Source organism: Aricia agestis, chromosome 18 (assembly GCF_905147365.1).
Source record: "Aricia agestis chromosome 18, ilAriAges1.1, whole genome shotgun sequence".
NCBI lineage: Eukaryota > Metazoa > Arthropoda > Insecta > Lepidoptera > Lycaenidae > Aricia > Aricia agestis.
In genome coordinates this window covers 5,381,280-5,403,774 of record NC_056423.1, presented here as the reverse complement: position 1 = coordinate 5,403,774, position 22,495 = coordinate 5,381,280, and the positions used below count along the sequence as shown (strand labels likewise).

The following is a 22,495-nucleotide window of genomic DNA, read 5'->3' as shown; positions in this document are numbered from 1 at the left end:
ACAGTACTTTGAGCACGTGTTGAAGGCGTTTAGTAAGACGGGTGTTTTTCGTGTGTTTTGTGTGTGTATCGTGGCGCGCGGCGCGGGCGGGTGAGACGTGGGGCGGCGCGGGGCGCGGGCGGGGCGCGCGGCCGGCAGATGCGCCTCGCAGCGACATCTAGCGCCGCCGCCGGCCGCCAGGTGCGCTGCCCGCGCCGCGGCCGCCGCCCGCCCGCAGTCCGCCGCCACGCTCCGCCGCGAATACACGTAATAACGGCTTCTCCACGCCGGCCGAACGCGCGCGTTTCGAACGTAGTGCACCACTCGCGACCGGTACGAGCCGATGAGCGACACCCGTAGTGCTGTGTGACTTGAAGTGAAAACTCAGTGCAGGCATGTGCCAGTGATGGATTACTCCGCCGCCGTTGTTTGCTGACGGGGCCGATTCCCGTATATGCCCAGGCGCCGGTAGCGGACGCGCCAGTATGCGCGCCCCCGCGGTGCTGCTCGCCCTGCTAGGGTTTCTACCCCAGGTACGGAGCGATATCGACGCGCCAGACCGCAAATCCCCGTTCACGTCCGAATTCAGTAATCGAAGCTCGCGAATCGCACACGTCCGATTAGCGCCGCATCACGACGGTCGCATTCCCACGAGCGAGGAGGCCGCCTCCCTAGATCGTCCTGGATAGTCAGGGTGTAGGTTAGCCTCGGTCGTGACCGGCTCCGGCCGCGGCGTCTGTGTGTGTCGGCCGAGAGTAGTCGGTGCATAGTTATAAAGAAAGTTCAGGTTTTAATACGGCCGCGCGGGGTCAGATGGGTCGCGAGCCTCCTCATTTAAAATTAGATGCATTCCGAGGCTTCGCGATGAAGTCGATTCCGAGAGGATTATTCTGCGATGCGAAGACGGGAATAACTCCACCAGACGACTAAACTCAACTTGGGACGCGTTATTTCGGGCAGGGTTAATGGATGTACTTATAATAAATGGGTAGTCTTGCGTACCGTGTTATAAACGGAATCGAAGTGAAATATGTTTGTCATTGATAAACTCCGAATTTGAGGTCACTGCCCCTAACCGCCGAGGTTGTTCCAGGGGTTGTATTCTTTGCGAAGTCTTTGTGCCAAAACAAGTTCAAGTATAGAGTTCAGAGTAGTTTAAGTAGAGAAAATTCGTATCTTAATCTCTCTAGAACTTACAACAAAATTCAGTTACATGTAACATGAGGAAAATAATTACCTCGTTACCTACTGTGTATAAAAGTTTGTCTAAATACGTGTGTAGTCGTATTTAAACTATACAGTAGGGCTAAAATCGTTTTCTCGATACCTAAAATATTATTGTAATGTGATTGTAATAGTTACTTAGAAACAATAATCGCTAAAGTTTTGAATCGTAGCACTTCATGTTCAATTAAAAATATATATTTAACTTATTAATTATTGAAAGCTCGTTAATAACCAGAGTAACTACAAGAAAATAACTTAAAACTTTTGACAACTTCTCTGCGCAACGCAATGTAAATAAAAAAATATAATGTCAAATTCTAAAGTAGGGTGAGCATTCTTTGATTAATTGTCGAGACTAAATTCTTTTACAAGGGTCATATTATAGCCCTTGCACACACATTTATATTCGCTATTTGTGTTTGTATGCGTACTGTTATATAGCTAACACAATATATTAACGTAGCAAGTTAGCAACCGGTACGTTGAGAATTGATCTTGCAGTGCAGCTTACTTGCTCGTGTGATTTTCGTGCACTTTCCGGTTCTTGTTTTTTATTAATCACCATAATGGCCTGTATTTCAACTTAATCGTAATTCGTAATCATTATATTTGACGTTTTGATTATTGAAAATGTTGTTTTCATGTTTCTACTTATCCATAGTTAACCAAGCAGCCTTCAAATGCCTTTACCTAAAAAATTACAACATTGTAATTAGGATAGGGTTAAGTATTAAAATGTCCACAATAAGTTGTAAAACCAGAGTTAAAGAATATCTTTAGTACTAAATATGAACTTAAAATGTGCTGTTATTTACTTTTTAATAAATAACTTACTGAAAACATGCATGCAGCGTATAAAAGAAGATAAATCAAACATCGAAAGAAAAACAAACCGATCGTCTTCAAACAATAAAAATACATTATGAATGAAGTGAAATCCCAAAAAAGTCTCGTAAGCCCTGCGGCTGGCTCCATTGAGATAACACAACGACCACTTAATCGTGATACTGATTCAAAATCGATAATTTAAACAGGTTTTGTTGCTAATTGCCAACAATTTGTGCAATATTTACAAAATAAAGCGTGTGAAAATAATACCAACTTTAGCCGATTTACTGTTTGGCTTCTCATTTAATAACAATTTTTAGCGGACATAAAATATTTGTGTAACGTATTTCGTGTAATAGCCAGGTGTGTAAAGCTATGAAATTAAAGTAGGCAGTTTAGTAGTTTCTAAAATATTTCAAGCCATAAAATATGCGAAAACCTATTGCCTACGTTTCGTCTGTTCGTCGAATTTTATTCTTTTAACTTTTTAAAGTATAGGCCAGTTATCGTGTGTTATAAAAAACGACGATTTTGAATTTCGATCAGACTTCAATTTCTTTTAATATGGTAAACGTACTAATAACCGATTATCGATATCGTGTAGGGCTCGCGTGACCGAGCAGCAATCGGAAGCGAGATCGGAAACACGTCTGCCCAAAACCGCAGCCGATTCCCAATTTCCAATATTATATGAAGGTTAAATTTGCATCTCACTCGAATAAATTCAAACTAAAATCGATCGCGTTCTCGAGTGATATTTAAAAATTAATATGTAATATCATAGAATTATAAGTATGTCTCAATAATGTAGTATTTTTACGTTTGCGACATTAATATATCGTGTTCATATCTAGGACATAGCAGCTCGCATGGAACATTGCGTACATTTTATATAATCGTGTCGACTGTCGACTCGCCGAGCGGGCAGGTGTATGCTCTCCCTAACATCTGCTTGTGAGACCCTCTTAAGAATTCAAATGACCGCTTGGCGACTTTTAATTTGGAAACTAGTTATTGTTTACAGGCTTTTCACCTTATGTATCTAAAGCTAGAATTGTCCCTAATGCTTAAAAATTATTGTTACTATCTTAGGCATGACTGCAGTAGCAAATAGGATGTTCAAAATAGTAAGTAATTTTGCTTGCGTGGATAATAGTTAAAGAAAGATATAATGTACGGATGGCCCAAAATTGTTATTATGCTATTGAACACAACAGAAAATTAATTTAATTGAACCATGTAACTTATAATAACAACGATAGCATGTTATAAATATAAATAGTTTGACATTTTTCAAGTACTACTTATCCGAGTAAGATGTGAATATAACGGTCCGCGCTGTAGTTTCACTGCGTCCATTTAACGTTAATGTCGGGGTAATCTTGAGGTTTCCCAACAGTAATTAATGGTCATATGTCATGTTAGTCGCGTATAATAAGTATGCGAAGGCATTTAACCCTGTTATAATTTTCGTCTATTGTCCGAACGTTTGTTCTCTGTGAACCAACACAATTTTATGAGAAACACAAAATCTGTATAATCGTTCGTTTTTTAAACGGCTTAACTATGTGAAACTCCGTTGTGGCGTGGTCTAATGAACTTATTGTTAATACGTCACTCGCTGACCAGCAGACGTGGAGCAATCACAGATTATTATCCAATATTATACACAAACATACGAGCAAATTCAACCGTATAATATAATAACCATAGGGCAACAGTTAGCAACTTTCATAATACAATTCTTTTCATACACGACCCCTACCGCGAGCTATTACAATTTAATTGTAACAAGAAACAATACCCAATCGTTAGGCTTAGGCATCAATAAAATCATTTCAATTAGCTCGACAAATTAGGAGTGAAAAATTGAGGCTGCCGCTTTCTAGACCATTGTGCTTAATCTAATAAGTCGTCGTTCTAATCTGTTCACATCTGTCAGATCAACACTGACAAATGACGATTCCATTGCGCCGTCAGACACGGTCTATTGTGGCCGTCATTAAAACCTTCTTATTTTCCCCCGACCGGACGCTTAATTGATTCCCGATGGAAGGTAAAAAACAAACATGGCCGCCAGGATCATTGATCAGATTACGCAATGCCGCCAAACTGGATGCTCAGGGAAGTCAATATTATGCATTATTTATAAACGGACATAGCTCAGGCCTCAGCCGGTACCGAGAATTCAATAAATCGATAACGAATTAGCGATTTGAGAATGAAACTTTTTTAACGTCCGTCAGAGAAGCCGGTGAAATTCGGGCCGTCTATTGTTTAACACTATGTGACAATTCACAGATTCAATTGCACAAACGCTTGCGCAAGGTTTCATGTAAAAAGATGGTTAACGTGGGCTCGCAAAGGTCGTAAACGACAGTTATATGCATAAACCTCCGCTAAACAATTACTCTGCGTTGGCGTCGTTTTAAGTAATATCTTCGTAATGACGTGTTACCCCAGTTACCTGACGTCGGTTACGCCATTAATTGATAAATATGTACCCACGTTTAAAGTGCGATTTTAAAACGCTTACAAACGTTGCCATTGAAAATAATGTGAGGATATAAAGGACGCAATAAAGACTCCGAGCTCACTGAAAATAAATTGTTAGGTCCTTAGTGGTTTTAATATCGTCGACTTCCCTCCATACTTCGTTACATTGTTACCGTATAAAATTGAATTTTCGTTATTACGACCATAAAATACTCTGGCGTTCGTTGCGAGATATTTATAGGGTGTCAACGTGTTTACCCTACACTTTTAACAGCTTTTCATTTGACTTTCAGCCGATAGGTAAAACGTGTAATAGTCGTAACGACCGGCAATCTGGTTTAGATAGGAGCACGAACTCTCATCCGATCGCACTCATACCGCACACCGACGCACGAATTCTCAATTCGCTTGTGCAACGCTTAAATAACCGCAAAATATCTTATTATGCGCTTTCCATATAAGTTCCAGGCAATCTGCGGGCCTATTACCGCTCTATGCCCATGATTCTCCGCTAATTTCGAGAATCAGTGTTAGATTGAAAGTTTCTTTTGTGCCCCTGCAGCTGCCGCGATCGATGAACACAAAGAAAGAATTCGAAACTCTGTTGCGACTTGCGATGTCGATGCACACGACGACTCGTTTTATTGTGGCTCGCTAAGTGTTTTACACTATTTAGGAGCGCATAGGGAACGTCTTATTTAATCTCAGCGTGCGCTATTTTATATCGAAGTTATCCAAAACATGTGTCGGCTAAAAAAGTTACAGAAAAAAATAAATCATACGATGGGACATTCCAAATTTAAATAGCTAGTTGCCGATTGCATTGACCACATCGTCGCGCTATTAAAAGACTGGCTGTTTATTTTAACACATTTCGCGTATCAGCGAAGATGAAAAACATTCCCCTGTGCTTCATTATGAGTTATTTTTAGCTCGCGCTCAACCTGCCGACTGGAATAAGTGTTCCGTTGGATCACAATTGTATTCGCATTACTCCCTCACTTGATAGAGAACTTCCAAGTTCCAACTGTGCAATTTCTAAATCTCAATTTCCTAATGATTTTGCCGTGTGCGTCGTAAGAAACATCTGCATATCGATTAAAATAATTGAAACGAATGTGAAGCGATACATTATGTTGTAAGATCCGTGCTCAAAATCAATTTGGACGGTCCGTCGATGCTTGGACCGGCACAATAATTAATGTTACAGGTTACTTTCCATTCAAACACACAAAAAACAATATTGATGCTCACGACTCCGACGTCGAATGCATTAAATGTGAAGTCGTAACTTGAATTAATTAGATACAAGCTCAATTCAAATTACTATTTCCCACACGATGTTTTGAGAGTTACACACTTGTTTTTAACTTTATCCTCGATCTCGACGATAATATGGTCACTACAGTTTTTATTATGAAGATGAATCATGACATTATTTTTTTAAGATACAATTTAGAATTTAGGGGATATATAATATTATTTACATGAAAAAGGATTAAGTATTCGAGATAAAATTTATTAAGATAATATAATTAATATGAAAGAGTCAAGTTAGATCAAGAGTCGTTTAAATTTTCTGCAGTAAATATTAATAAAGCCTTAATACCTCTTGAAAAAGTTTTATTTAAAAACTGAAAGCCTTAAGGTTCCTGCAGACCGTAAGGCCCCACCGTACATTATAATTGTATAACATCAATCAGCCAGACAAGGTGTTAAATTGCCCGAAGACAAAAAATAACTTATTCGGTAGTCGGTAAGTTTAGTTTAATTGTCCATTTGTAAGCGCCTTCGGCTATGCGTTCTCGAGACATGTCGAGACTTTTTACCTTTTTAGTTTTACCCTTGCACCAAATGCTATGATAGGTTTTAAAAAAATAAACGTCAATTTGCATGTACACTTTAATCCGTCTTTAATCGTTCACCACAAGCGCTACTATTATATAAAAAAAAACAATACCTGGCGAGGGTATTTTGAGATTGTTTCTGGAGCATTTTTTACGTACCTGACAATACCACGTGGACGTGTTATCCTGCTCTTTCATTCCCCGTCGGAGCGGGAGGAATGTATTTCATCGGAGGGTTGTTCCTTGGCAGGAAGTTCCTTGAAATCTGGTGTTGTTTTTTTTTTCATTGTTTATTTGAGGTTTTTCAAATCCTCAGGCCTTCCGTCTAGATAAGAGGGCGCATGAATGATGCATTGTACGTTTTTGTTTTGTGAAATTGACATGACGAAATTATCGTGGGAAGTCTCGATACTAATTACAAAAGCTCGTCGGTGTTAAAGTAATCAGCAGATAAGTTAAAGCTACTTAATTTAAATTCGAAACTAATTATTGACGTAAATATTTTTGGTTGCATCTTCCGAACGTAATTTACCGGCCGCTTGGATAACGATCGACGATTAACAAGCATTAAGAAAACAACTGCTTCCTTTTGATTTATTAGTAATTACTAGTATTTTAATACGAGACAAATTAATCTTATCCAGCTTATAGAAGCAAGGTGTTAGTTTTTAAAACATGTAGTACTAATGCAGTATGCATAACTTCAAACTAGTTAATCCTTCATGGCCGACCAACTGCGCATTCTATAAGGGTTGCTACCCCAGGCTATTATTAATCGCATCACATAAAAACAGACTACTGGCGGCCGAAAAATTATAAATAACTCTTCTGTCGCAGAAATCGTTTGACGTATCGATTAAAACTTGGTTGGGGGTACGAAGAAATTTAATTTTGAAATTGGAACACTTTTTATCGATGACCTTATTTATGACACGTTCTACGTTCCAGTACTTGACGTGACACAATTCAGTTACATTCCCTACTTTTAGCACGTAAATTAAGCTATGAATTGGCAAAATACTGTGTAGTGTACCGTTTTTTTCAACGAAAACATGACCCGCGAATCAAATACCTCGCGGGCCGGTATGGAATAATGTATGAAATGCGATTTAGGTTAGGGTGTCAGCCCCATGCATGTGCACCCCATTCTAAAACATAAATAGTCCAGAACCGTTAGCCGCGGATCGATCACTCGGACAGTTGTGCAAATGTTGGACGTACAAGCAAACACATCTGTTTTGTCGCTCATCTCAGGCGTCGAGTTATTTAACCACGTGATTATCGTTGTTGACTTTGACAGTTTATCTTTTTTTATGCAAGCGTCCGAGCGTTTTCGCCAGTTTAATGCGTTTTTCTTTTGTTGCAGGTGCTAACGTCTGGTTCCTTCGAGCTTAGGATAAAAAGTTTTACGAACTCACTGGGTAGGTTAAGTAGTGGGCAGTGCTGTGATGGTTCCTCTAGTGATGCGCCGTGCTTGGCGCCGTGCAGGACTAAATTTCGCGTGTGCCTCAAAATTTATCAAGCTAATATCGATACGACATCCCCGTGTACGTTCGGTGATATCACTACGCCAGTGCTCGGTGGAAATTCCTTGGATGTGCCTAATCTTAATGTGGAAGGATTTACCAACCCCATCGTCTTCCCCTTCGACTTCACGTGGCCGGTAAGTTTAATTTTTTAACACTTCAATTGTGCATGCGATTAGAACATTAAAGTTATTCTGTTTACTATGATGTCAGTGCAAAGTATGTACTAGCAGTTTTGAGTCCATTGTCAAAAACTATTGTCTGGAACTAAATTGAAAAATCACTGGTAGATACTAGAAAGGTCAGCGTTTTATCAATAGAGTTAAGAGCAGCCGATACAACAATGAAAACACAGAAACATTTTAAGTAAAATCAATTTATCATAGCCGAAGAATAAGTAGTATCGCTACATCGATAAATCAAAAGTTAATGGTACCAACGAATTCCAATAATGCACGCGAAGGCATTCGTTGGCTGTACTCCGTACACCCTGGTCGTAAATAATAGAAAAAAACTCATCGGAGATTCGATATTCAAATTTGACAGTAGTAATGGCGATAACAATTAAAGATAATAGAGCGGTAACAACTAACAAGTAAGCGCGTAGGTTAGCCAATGGTTTTACTTTAATTATTTAGTTTCAAGGCTTTTATTAAAATATGTAATACGCTAATTACAAAAATAACTTTATAATAAATTGAGTTTCTGATTTTTAAGTACTCTAAACTTTGTAACCCTTTTTACGAAAAATGGGGAAACGTAGGTGCATGAAATTTCGCACAGTACAGTTTATATGGAGAAGGAGTGCATCGAGCCAATATTATTTTAAAATTATGCTTTTATCATATATATTTTTAACAAATAAAACGTTACACACTACGACACTACTACAAAAAAAGATGACAGATTTTTGAGTGACAAGCCTATACATACGAATTATGCTCTTTTATTTATGATTGATGTCCGTTGACAACAAGTTGACAAATTGAAAATTGATTTTTTTTATTTAATTTTAGATACTATTAGACAATGCTTACACGGCCAGTCTGAGATCAGCTGAGTCCCAGAGACAAGAGTTGAAAAAAATATATTATGATAAAGTCAATATTTTTTTACAAAATATAGGTCCAAAGTCTTAGTCCAAATGTCGTTTAAACTAAGGTCGAATTTCGACCATTGGGCGATCTCTAGTTTTTATAAATAAGAATCCTACTCTAGGTTCAGACACTGAGCTCTAAATTCTCATGGTTCAGACACTGAGCTCTAAATTCTCATGGATAATAATATCTAGATTAGATTCTAGATCGTGATTCAGCGCAATGATCCTGTAATTACTATTGGATCCTAGCGTATTTAGTACCGATCGTGATATAATTTACAATTTACGACCTAATTGCTCGGCTCTGTTTGTTTTCGAATTCTTTGTATTGTGGACACGAGTGGAGTAGTATTTGTTTTAAATTTAGCGGTCCGCCTCAACTATCGTACCCGTGCGATGTTTGAACTGGCCGGGCCGACCATCTGGAGTCGTGATGTGGAGAGAGCCATAGACGAAATATAAAACCTTTTTTATCCGCTTCCTATGCGGCCGGTACCGTTCCATGTGAATTGGCGCTAAATTGACGCTTCCTGCAAGCTATGGGATCTATTGTCAGTTGTGACATGTCATCAATTGAGCGAAAGTGACGCTGAGCAATCCTCCGGCCAGTTCCGATGACAGGTTAAGCTCGGAGCCATATGTCACGTATGCCGTATGCCGGCTTTACTTTTCACGTTTTCCGTATGTCATAACTCATAAGACTGTCTCACTGGGTTAAGGTTAATCCTACGTCGAATATTTAACAGAGATTTCACATCTCTCTCATTCCTCATACTGCGTACAAACGAGAGAAAGAGCATTATAAACTTAAGCTCGGATTGGCGCAAGTGGTCTTAGCTAAGTACGTTAAGGCATTTCATGACCTTTACCGTCATACTCGGGTGCGCCTCATTTTAATATGCCCTATCATTTCGTTTTTTGCAACGACGATATTACAAAAAGTACTAGACAAGGCTACGTACATTTCCATAATCCTAATGATTGTGAAATACGCTCAAACGAATGTGTTCCGAGAAGTAATTACCTAAAACAATAAGGCACAGAGTTAATTTCCTACTCAAACAAATATTAAAGTTCAGTTTTTCGACTTCAACTAACCGGTAAATTGACTATAAAATCTCTCACTCGTATGAGTTGGATAGTAACAATTATAAAATGTTTATTGCTGAGGTGGGAAGGGGGAGAGTCTCTAATGTTTCATACGCATTCCTCATTTCTCTACGTTAGATTTGAGATACCACTAAAGCGTAATTAAGCTTAACATTTCCTAGATATTTTAACTTTTTGTCCGAGCAACAAAGTTTGTAAAATAACATAGGGCTTTTGATATATGTATTTCCATTGAGCCAGTCAAACCGTTATAGCTAAGCGATAAAATGCGAATGCAAAAAGTGATAAAAACACCTGCTATTTTGTATGTTTGTTCTGCGTCAGAGAGAGACGACACGATAATGTCAGCACACTTCCGCGCAGGTTCTTTATTCAGCTCATTTGCCCGACGACTATGAACTATAGGCAATAGCCATGGGTAAAAGATCTACCCGAGATCCAAAACATAAGCCGTTCAGATCAAAGAATTTAACGAGTAGAATAAAAACCGAAGCCTAGACAAACAAAAAGGGTCTAATCCGACGTGGGAACGAAATTTGCTATTCACTGTACAAATACTCAGAAGCTTAACTTTTTATGTTAATAAGGACGAATCTATTAAACCTTCGCCTCATAAAAAATACACATTTTCCACCGTTCTTTCAATGTTACAAGAATTATCTGTTTAATTATTGTAGCTGGCAACAGCTTTTATCATTTATACCGTGAGACAAAGTCTAGCGTGCTCTAACCTAATTAAGGTTAATTAAATCAAATTGCAATTCAGTTATGTTCATATTAATATTTTAACGATCACTCGACAACAGCTACATATTTTTTTACCTTTACGAGTATTAATTACATAATTATTCGCCGGTATTCTCGATTTTTTAAAATGGGAAAGTACAGTCGCCGTAAGTCGTAACTGTGTCGTCCACATACATGAAGAAACGCCGTGGAATAAGTAGACTAAGCAACAGCGTAACTAATTCTAGAGATTGTAAGTTATTTTGCATGTTTCGACAATAGTTTCACGCTCTGATTGTGGATAAAAATTTAAATGAGAGTGTTGTTCTCTGAAAGTAGCCGATGTCGACATCTTCACAGGTTTACACATACTTGGTGATATACGTAGCCTGTATCCATAACACTTAAAAACGGCGATTGGCCTAATTTTTCAAAATTAAATGATTTTGCGGTTGGAAATCTTCGTTGACGTTTATAAAATGCCTTTTTCAAATAAAATAGTAACGACTCCATTACCATAGTGATGTCAATAGATCATTATCGATAACAAAACTAAAAATATGCGTAACGCGGCTCGCTCGTTTATGGGCAGTAAAACTCAAATTTTTGCACGAATCGCCGGCTCATTACATAGTTATACGTAAGCCAGCACACAACCAGCGCGACTTCCGCCTGCGTAGTTTTTATACGTGAGTGCTCTTAATAATTTCCTTTATCTCGATCCGCTCTCGCTATCCTCTTAAAATACCTACCCCTACATCCGCTTCTTTTAATAATCTACCGAAGCTACGGAATGCCCGATTCCCCGCTCCCTCGTGGACAGTCTTTTATCTCTCTCGGTCGGGCAGCAATTAATGGGAAAAAAGAATTATGAAATGAAATTCCTCGCTGCGAGATCGCACGCTCATTTCGATGCACGATTTCATAAGTTTCAAATTTTAACAATCGGGGCGTGTTTAATTATGTGCGTTGCATTGTTCGGAGTCAGTGAGCAGGTATTCAGCAATCTATTAATTAACAACCGAGCCATTTCACGCGAATCCTAAATAAACTGACCGAGTGACGTCTCCATTATGTCGGCGCTGTAATAACAACTTTTGAGTGGAAATTAGACCGTAATTTGATTAGTCATAGACGTAAGAAAATAAGCTCGTCAACTCGTCAGCCGAACTGACAATAAGATTTACTGCTTTTGTTAGCGGAGGCTGACGCTTAAGAAAACACTCCCTTTTCTCGTGAGCCACTTGCTATGTTTCCGTTTTAACTGCGTTTCACCGACGTTTACTGCCGTTATTAACTTTTTCGAAACGTTACAATAGCGTCGTAAAAGTTTGATGTACACCATAGACAATAAAGTATAACCGTAATTGAGTATCGATTAATCTATTCGGAAATGGGACAGCCCTATTAATCGCGTATCGAGCTGCGAGCGCATTTTATTGGTGCAGCGACATTCGCCGGGTTCTCACGTATGTCTAGGGAGGGAGCCCTCAAATCTGCCCCGGTGGAATTCCTCGCATTCCAGGTTTTATTCATCACACGCGCGCCGGTTCTAGGAACCGTGAGTCGCGGCTACCTCGCTCGTATCCGCGACGGCGAATAAATCCTCGCCATTATTCAGTGCGGAGGTACACTTACGTGTACATACTTCGTCGAAACACACGTGTCAAAGGCCAATGCGGTCTGGGAACGACCGAGTCATAAGCTCGCGATGGTGTTGTACGTGAAAAAATAGATATATTTCACTTAATCCAGCGTTCAAGCCAGAAAACGTCGGAGACGTGACGCCGTCAAACTTTGACATTTCGTTGCTTAAGTCGTTTGACATTTTATTGTTGTCGATGGCTCGAAAACTGAGTGTTTTTGTTTACGTCTCGGAGATGATAAAATCGTTGCCGCTTAAGGTAAATTTGAGATTTCGTAACATTTATTGGCCGTGATTTAACACACCCAAAACCTAGATACATTTTTAACGATATTACTCATCGCTGTCGTTGCTTTTTTTCTTCGTCGCGGATCGGCAAAATAAAGAATCATGTCTAAACTTGTACGAGGCTTCACATCTTAAATCCGGATGAGTAGCTAACGAAATTCGTCTTTGAGAATCTTTCTTGACCCTTCTCACTCGTTATCTCCCGATCGGCCGGAGATCGGGGGCCGATTCCTCCTTAAATTTGTTAACTTCACATTTATTTTTTAAGAATCGTAATTCATTCAAATCGCTCCGTTGTTTATGGTGGAGATTTTCATTTTTGGAATTCTTCCCGTTGGGACGGTCCGTCCGAATGCCGGCGATGCCTCGTGAAATTAAAGTCACTCCTCGTTTTTCACTTCAGATTCGGTCCCCAGAATTCTTTAGACCCGTTTTTTGCGATAATTGTAATTGAGGACAATAAATTTTTAATGTCCGACTCGCTTATGTTCGGTGGTTATGTAGAAACCTTATAATGCGTTCTAGTTACATTATGTATTACACGGATCAGGTTCTCGTTATATGCATGTCAAAATCAATAAAAAATCCTGGCCTACCTATTCATAACTCTCCAGTCTCCACCTAGATGTAAGCTGACCTAACGGGTTAGAATTTTAGGATTTGTACGTATATAATTATATTTATGTATGTGTAAGTTATAAAATTTGCATTAGAATTCCTGTTATGAACATCTGTTGGTATGCGAATACCGGTTAAAATAATATATTCAAGTTTCCTAGCACATTTTTATCAGACCAAAAAACCGATCAATCAAATGTTATATTTTTATCCCCATTACTATCAGTGTAAATGTCTAACATGTGTCTATATCGAAGTACAATGTATTTACGTCAATACCTTCGGCGTGGTCGCGTTTACCACGAAACTGCTTAACATTCTAACCGTACTCGGTACGCCGGGGCTGATAATACTGGGTCGACCTCAATTTTTACTACATATACACGTAAAATGTCATGCAACGAGCTAATATAAATAGCTTCGGGCGCTTATTAATTCGGTTTAATTTACTAATGCGAGGAGGATTAAATGCCGTCATTTCGGGCGACGCACGCTCCGTATCGGAGAGCGGATCGGACGTAAGAATTTGCATAACTTTTAATTTGACGCACCGAACCTTCTCAAGCATTTAACGGGTCGAATTAATTTGAAACTGGTAACGTTGCATAAGAACTCATCCCAGATGTAGCCGCGCCGGGACCAGCTCGAAAACCTGTTGGGACGAGTCGCGCTAGTGAAGTGTGAAATATGAAATCACGACTTGGACTATTTGCGTTCCAAATAACTTTTTCTCGTTTTAAATGTGAGTTTAGTTTTTTGTGTCCCCAGATGTTGCCAGCAGTCCGACAATTAACAATGAGGTCTTTAGTCCTAAACACGTGTGCCACCTGATTATACCTTTTGTTCTAAGGTTTGAGGCGTAAATATCCGAAACAGATGTCCGAGCTAGGCGAACAAAAGTACCAGTCGTTCCCACGTATCCTCGCAGTCGGGTTCCTCTAATTAATAACGAAATAACTGGGAAACGAGCCGATAGTAGTCTTTTTGAGTTCCCCATAAAACGATTATCGGGCCGTTCCCCGGCATTCTTACTATTATCTATCGCTTCGTTTGAGCCGGTAATACGATTTAACGCATCGCCTTAACAGAATTGTTCGAACGTCGCGATTCGGTACGCGATCCTATTGTGGCAATAAAAAATTAAAACTATTCGAATTCCGCGTTCGATCCTCGAATATCGGCGATTAGGATCGTCTACGGTCCACACGATTTAAAATTGGACCGCGCTCGTAAACGGGCCCGGATTCTCTATGAATATGAGCATAAATCGATTTAATTGGCGAGTCTGAGCGAGTGCGATTGTAAATATACGGTATCGGCGACTCGGCACGATTATAAAGGCTACCTGCACACGTACGTTCATGTCGTCAGCTTTTTATGGGCCGGCGGCGCGAGAGTCACTCTGTGGGAACCGGCATACGCTAACCATGTACAGCTGACCGAAATGCGCTTCGGGAATTGATTAACAAATCGATACGACACCATATGCGAACACAAACAAATCGTAATTGCACTAGGATGGCCGTGAGCGAACATTGTAGAATTCGTCCGTGTAAAGTGCGCATTCTCGACAATCGACATTCCTATACCTTAGCCGTCCAGTATTCGTCAAAACATCATCGAAAGCTTTAATAGCTGGTGGCAAAAAGCTGCGTTTTACCGTACCGAGCGTGTGAGGTGCGTTGGGAAACACTGATTTCTACTATTGATTTTCATCATCCGACAATGATATGATTGTTCTTTCGGTTCCTATGCAAATGGCGCATTGTTACGTTCCCGCCGATGCAAATGATGTTTTCATTCATCGGGCTAATTGGTCACGGACATCTGTCACTGAATCACTCCTTAAGCTGATCTTACGATGGAATTAAGCGTTGACCCTTAGCATCCGCCGGTGCAGCTGCGCCCGCGCCTAATTACATTCGGTCACGGGCTCCACTCGCGTCTCCCAACGTCATTCCCTCGTCATCGCACCCGATACCCGATAACGAGTGACCCCCTTTCCGATTCGCATTATCGATATCAATAAAATATACGTAAAATAGGACAACAACGTTTCGTGAAAGGTTAGTGAATTCCGAAGTTGCAACGGCGGGTTCAAAACTTCGTGCGACTGTTCGAAATTAAAAACGGCTAATTATGGTTTTTCGTATTCGGTAACACTTTTTGTGTATGATCTGCGCTAGCAATTAAAGTTCCTCGGCGAGTTCCGTGTACCGCGGTCCGCGACTCCTCGGTCTGCTCGGCCGGAACGGGTTTCCGTGCGTGGTGTCGATATTTTCGCATGAACGAAACCTAAAATCATAAAACTCATTGATAAAACGGGCGCCTGTCCTGTTGACTCGCCCTTATCGCCGATAATCGGTTCTGGACTGCCGTTTCGCCTTATGTAAACACTCGTAAATGTCAATAGCTCGCTATCTGATACGCGCCCGGTAATTTTTTTATGATCTGAGGAAACATACACGATTCCATACAGGGCTCGCGAGCAGCGGCTCTATCCTCGTATTTTTAGCCTCACTAAACAATTCAGACATCTGCTCTCGCCGTTCACCTGTCCATCGCGCTGCTAATTTACACTCATCCGACGTGCGACCGTCGACCGTCGCTCTATGCTGGAATATTTACTCCAAGTTCGAGCGCCGCGCCCACTCCGAAAGGTCCGTTCGTGATAGTTTCGCGTCTGCGAAGATAAAATTTATGCGCCTGCGAGCTCTGCATTCCTGTCTCAATTTTTACTAATCTCGTTCTTCTCTTTTCCAGGGCACCTTCTCTCTAATAGTCGAAGCGTGGCACGACACGAACGACACGTCGAGATCTGACGGTGAGTTGAATCTCTTTAATGCGATTATGATAAAACCCGCCCGAAAACATCGAATTGTGTAAAATTCGTATCACGTCCGTCACGACCTGCCCGCATGCGAGTTTCACTGTAATTCTGGGTGTTTATCGTGCATTTAACGGACAGTATGTATATTTGAATGCTCATATTATCATATCGTGGAAGACAAAAATGTTCCCATGGTGTAGACGATTGGCGTTCAGAGCACGCCGCGCGGCGCGTGAGCGGCTTCGCAATGCGCGACGTATTCTAACAAACTCAGCCTTCTGTAGGACGAAAATTTAGTAGAAATGTTCTAATGTATTCCGGTGGCCGTTGACCGACACTTAGACCAAAATACTCGTAGTAGTCCTGCGTCATCCTGCGATACCATCTCGACTTACATAAAAACCGTGGACGTGCTTTAAACAGTTTAGACGAAACGACCTAATAATGCGAGTAAATTGTCTATCGAATAAACGACAAGATAGGAGGGTTTCTAAATGCCCAATAAAGAATCGACAGATTGTGAGGAGGCACATGCGACATGGCGTGACTGTCGAAACGTCGATGAACAAACCACACAAATACATCATAATAATTCCGGCCAGAAATTTTTAAATTAGGAAAAAGAAGTTTAAACAAAAACAACATGCAATGTTTTTTTAAAATCGACAAAATGGCGGATGCAGAAACTGAACGCCCATTTCTTAATTAGTTTTCCATGTTGCTGCACTCTGACCGACATAATTACTACTCCTGACCGAGTGAGAATGCAGCGGGTGATTTACTTAGGAGATCCGGAGATAGGGGGGTGTGGTGGAGCAGGTTTACCGAAAATCATTAGCGTCCGGAGTGGCTCGAGAGGATGGGTATATTTTTAATACGGCGCGGGAGCGATGGGCGGCGCCGACGCACTACCGAGAAATGTTACCAACAGAAATCTAATCAAGCATAATAACAGGTTATACGTACGGTTCGTGCTCGCGACCGACTTACTAGCTGATACTCACTAATTAAATCTACTACTTTTCTATTCCCTAATTTAATATTTGAGGATGCCGTTGCATAATCCGACGTAACGTCTCGATCGATTTCACGATCATGATATTTTTGAGAATAATGGTGACGTGCGACAAAAACGCATTCATCATAGATAAACACGCGAAATAGATGGTCTTAGCCGAGCATAAAGGGATTCTTCGACTGAACAAATGTCCCCGGTACAAACGTTATAATAGATCTTTGTAATTCTTATTTTCGTTCCTTCACCGAAATCTTTTGTGCGTCGCCCGAGGCGCTGGGCCGCACCTGGATCGCTAACGGCCTTTTATTGTTTACTCGCTGCTAAAGACCCGAGGAAGTCGACGTAGTTTACACCTCATCTTTCGTCGTGCGGCCCGGCGCGGTAAAAAACGGAGGAAGACGGTCCTGAGTCCGGAAGGTTCTATTTATGATGTAACACGCGTGGGCGCGCTCGGGAAGCGCTGTCGACAGATGCTCCGCACATGATCCCGAATAATACGTGGCCAGGCTTTGTCTTACGTTAACTTGTTTACAAATTACTCCGTCTCGGTTTACACCGTATCGGGTGAAAGAATAAGAGCGTGTGAAAGGAGACGAGCAATGATAACAGATTCGTGGAGGCGCAACAATTACGCGTCTGGGCCGCCTCGCCCCGGGCCGCTCTCGCCGCTACCGACGGAGATGCGATTATCGATACAGTTACCTCGTCTCATCTAGTTATCCGTTTCATTGTTTATTTATCAATTTAAAACAGGTTTCGAGGTGGCGACTCCAGCTCACGTTTCCCATAGGACTGAGGAACGGATTTCCACGTAGCGCGTTCCTCGCATTACCTTTGTTTTGCGCTCGCTTCTTCGTTCCCCGGTAGCGTCCTAGCTATTTTTTCCTCTAATAATCACATCGCGACTCCCATTCGAACGGGTTACTAATCCGAAACTTCTCCGAACGCCGTCGACTCATCGCGGAGGCGCAAAACAACTCGAGACGACTCGAGACTCGAGTGCCATTCGTCAAATTGACCGAGAGCTTTAAACTTTCGAATGCTCATACGAGATTGTTTATCTAGTCTGAGGCGTGACGGCGAGCGGCGAGCGCGCCACTCACATTGAAATACACGGGCACAAGACCACAAGTGGACAGTTTTATAAACAAAAGGAGTGCGCGTTCGAGCGCTCGGCCCATTGATGAGATGCCGTTTCCCACAGCGCCGAGGTTCGACCGGTTAGCTCCGAACGAGATCCGACTCGTGTAATTATTCGACCATAGACACAACAGCGCACTCCGTTTTTGTGCAAGACGCAATTAGATCGAAAACCTGAATCGCTACTAGTCAGTCTACCTTTATAATGAATGAGATCGCATCCGGTGCTATCGATTGATATTCAACGGAAGCTCGCGTGATCGCCCTTTTCTTGAAAATCGCTTTAAAACATCCCAAACGGACAACCTCCGCCTCCGCCGGCGAATTATCTGCTATTTCGCTTTCGTTTTACTCTTTTTATTGATAAATCTTCCTCGGCTTTATTTGTGTGACCTCTGGGGCCGTAATTACGGGTTAGAACCGCCGCGGCACGTAGCTCGTCCTTCTTAAAATGTATTATTTATTTGTGAATCGATGCAGCATTAATAGACTTTATTGGGCACTCCCTCGTTTAATATCGGCTCGATCGTGATTTCGTGTGAGCAATTTAAACGGATGAACACAATTCTTTTCGTCTACAAGCGCCCAGGAATTTACAACAAATTATAGACTCGGATACGTATTATTCGCTTCATAAACTACATTAGAATGATGCGTATCTTTAGACATGTTACAAAGAAAAGTCGTTTACTCCTAAAGAAAGAAAAGATAGATGTGAATAATGATGCAGACGAAGTATCAACCCTGGCGCACCTGAGCCGCTGCCATAAACCCATAACTCTCCGGCAAATTGCACGCCTTCCTTTCCCACACACTTCTAATTCGACCGAACTGCACTTCGCTTTAATAACATCTCTGCATGTTTACCGGATTGCAGACGCGTAACGTTGCATTATTGTTTTTAATCTGTACGCTTTGGTATATTGCGCTTTCGAATCGATAGGTTTTATCGATATTTATTGTATTTTCTTTGAAGCGAGTTCCCGTTTAGTACACGTTTATCGTTCAGATTTATTGCGGAGATAAAGATCTATATGCCTGCATTGAATGGTGTACTATGTGGTATTCCGGCTTCGGCGCACTCGTCAGACATCGCAGATTAACTCGGATGATGTAAACAGATTCAAATCGATTGAAATGTTATCTCGATCCATCGGCTTAGATTTCTCAGTAACAGGAAACCGATTTTGTAATACCCAAATTACACGGTTTAGGTCTAGGAATAGTCTAGTCCTACTTTTGAAACTGGAGGAACCATTAGAGTATTTGAAAGTTTTTTAAACCTAACACAGTTATTCATGTACAAAACAACGAAATGGTAAGTTAATCCTACCATTTTATTATTTATCTGACATTCCTGAAGGATCATGTTAATGGTAAATAAAAACCCGATCGGAGATAACTCCCAGCCCCGGCGAGCGGTCACCACGCACTCCAATATCGAATACCATACGCCACGAAATTAGTCGATCGATCGTATTATACCTTTTAATTTTGTTTCGCGTCTGGTTTAATTTTATCTGCTGTCGGGATTACCGGCTTAGGAATGTAACGTCGGACAAAACGAGAAAAAACCCGCGCACACGGGGAGAAATAAATAAAGGGACCGGTCGACGGCGAGGTTTCCTTTCAATGGAAACGCTGATTTTGAAATCCCTGTGTGGACAACCGGAGTTATCGTAACTAGATAAAGGGTCCTAATCAATCAAACGAGCGCCACGAACCAAAACAGTGAATCACGGTCGGAAACAATGAGATCTCACGTTCGTATGCGGGCGGAGTAACAGGTCAATTTGCCTCGTTCCCACGATGATAAACGGATTTCTTTTTTTGGTAATCGAATTAAATGTCGTTATCCTTCCGAGATTATGTTCTGTGTGCTCTACCGTTGTTGTAAAGATGAGATGTGTTTCCAGATACGCTGATCGCCCGCATGACGAAGCAGAGTGTTGCAGACGTGGGTCGGCCGTGGATTGAAGAGGAGCAGCGATGGGGGGGAGTCGGGGGGGCTCACCTGAGGTTATCCTACCGGGTGACGTGTGCTGCCCACTACTACGGCAACGGCTGCGAGGTGCTGTGCAGGCCGAGGGACGACGCCTTCGGGCATTACACCTGCTCGCCCGCCGGCGAGATCGTTTGCCGACCCGGCTGGACCGGCGATTACTGCTCGAAACGTAAGTTTTCTCAGTCACTAATGGTTTTGACAGGAGTTTATCAATAGCATTTTGATTGCCTACATCTAATCTCCGAAACTGAGGATAAGATCTGTTCCGCCTAAACATAACCTACTTCTGAGTACATTCTCCATGGGTCCGAACGCTAGCTGAAATTCGGATGACAGGGCTTTTTAAATATGTCCCAATTCGCTCATCCTCATTAATCGGTTACGATGTCAAAAGTGAAACATCCTTTCATAAACGCAATTTAAACAAATGACCTTTTGGGTGCCAACGAATGCTTTCTAGCCTCGATAGTTGTGAGTCATCGAGGTCAAGGGAATACACCCGTACCTCGGAAACTGAAATATGTAATGAGAAATCGTCGATCCTAAATCAATATGTACACCTTTCTTGAGAATGTTTGAAAACTATGCTATGTGACTTCTCAGAGAAAATTCTATTGCTTGTTATTAATTGAGGTTAAAAAACGTTCAGTATTCATAATAATGGAGGTTGCAACTTGCAGACGTCCCTTAATCAGGTGGATATAAATTTTCCAGTCACTAAAATTAATTAGCCCCGAAACCTGCGCTACAAAGTTCAGTCACCGAATTTTTTACTGTTTAATCGTTTTGGTTCCCCTTTTTGTAGTTTTATGAGTTATTGTTCCATTGATAAATTTTCACATGTATTTTTATAATGAGGTCGAAAAGTTCGTCGCTTTACATGCTCCGGTCGTAATGGATCATAAATTAATGTGGTCCCATCGAGTAATTAATTTTAAGAAGCCAAAATTAAACACGGTCTTACACGACCCGTACTCGGTGTAACTACTAATTTATTCTCCGTCTTAAGTCCTCGACACGGTCTACAAATGCTGTATAATTTTTCTATTTGCCTCCTAGCGAACGCGCCGAATATGTCGACTCATTATTTTTTGTCGAATTATGTTTCGAGTTATTTTATACGCCGCTGCCTGCGCGGTGGATGCTAATTGGAGTCCGAATGAAATCTATTCGCCGGCGTTAACTCGACGCATCGACGGGGACATTAGAGGCTTCGAATCAATAAAAATATTAGTGTGCCCTCCCGAGCGTGCGACCGCGGCCGGCGCGGCGCGGGTGGTGTGTTTGTCCTCACCGCCGGATTTGTAAACAAAAGCGACGCGACCGGCGATGTCATTAACGACATCCATCGATGTCCGCCCGCTTTTATTATCACGACGGAGACGTTCTCGTGACTCCTCGATACATTCCATACGTTAGACGATTAGATAGCCACTTTTCCCGGTTCCGCGGATGCACTTTGCAATTTTAATGTCGCGAGGCGGCCGAGCCGCGACAAAAAATCTAAGCGCTCGACGTCACGACTGACGTATGTCGAGCGCATCGCGTCTCGTATTGTGAAACAAAGCGGTGCGTCTCGAGATGCATTGTGCGGTGCCGGGCGGATGTCGCGTCGCAATCTCGGCGGCCCCACCTGCCGCCGCGTTCCCACACTCCGGCGCCGCAAAAAAACGCGGCAGAGAGGGACGGCGAGCGCGCCGCGCCGTAGAGCGCCGTCCCGCTCGCGCCAGGGCTGCCCGCGACACCCGATAACCGCGAAATCATAATTTTCTGGTAAAAGTAAACAGTCGCGGTCGAGAATGCATGATGTCTACGATAGGCGAGAAATTTTCTCCTCGAAAGCGTGAGACGTCGTCCATTTTTTCGGTCGCAGCCCTGGGGACGGCGCATCGGCGATTACGAAAATGTAAAAGCGAGAGAAGCGGCCGTAATGAAATGAAAACAACGCGGTACGCTCACACACACAGCGGCGAGCGCGAACCGGGTCAAAAACACCTTTAAACGAGAAACGAACACCAATCGAAATAAACTCTCGTACACGACCGTGTCACGAAACCCGCTCCGCATCTGCCGAACGGTATCTCGCCTTCTGGGAAAGCTTAGCGTCCAGAAC

The 22,495-nt window shown here is 41.8% G+C and overlaps 1 protein-coding gene across 1 annotated transcript in view; it reads left to right on the top strand.

Moving 5' to 3' along the window:
• The first annotated feature begins 228 nt into the window (after positions 1-228).
• LOC121735850 (neurogenic locus protein delta) overlaps positions 229-22,495 on the top strand; it is a 28,354-nt gene continuing 6,087 nt past the window's right edge. Inside the window, exons 1-4 of the mRNA XM_042126808.1 lie at positions 229-512; positions 7,744-8,040; positions 16,153-16,213; positions 20,294-20,551. Coding sequence (XP_041982742.1) covers positions 465-512; positions 7,744-8,040; positions 16,153-16,213; positions 20,294-20,551 — 664 coding nt within the window. The 5' untranslated portion in view covers positions 229-464. The remainder of the gene's footprint in view (positions 513-7,743; positions 8,041-16,152; positions 16,214-20,293; positions 20,552-22,495) is intronic.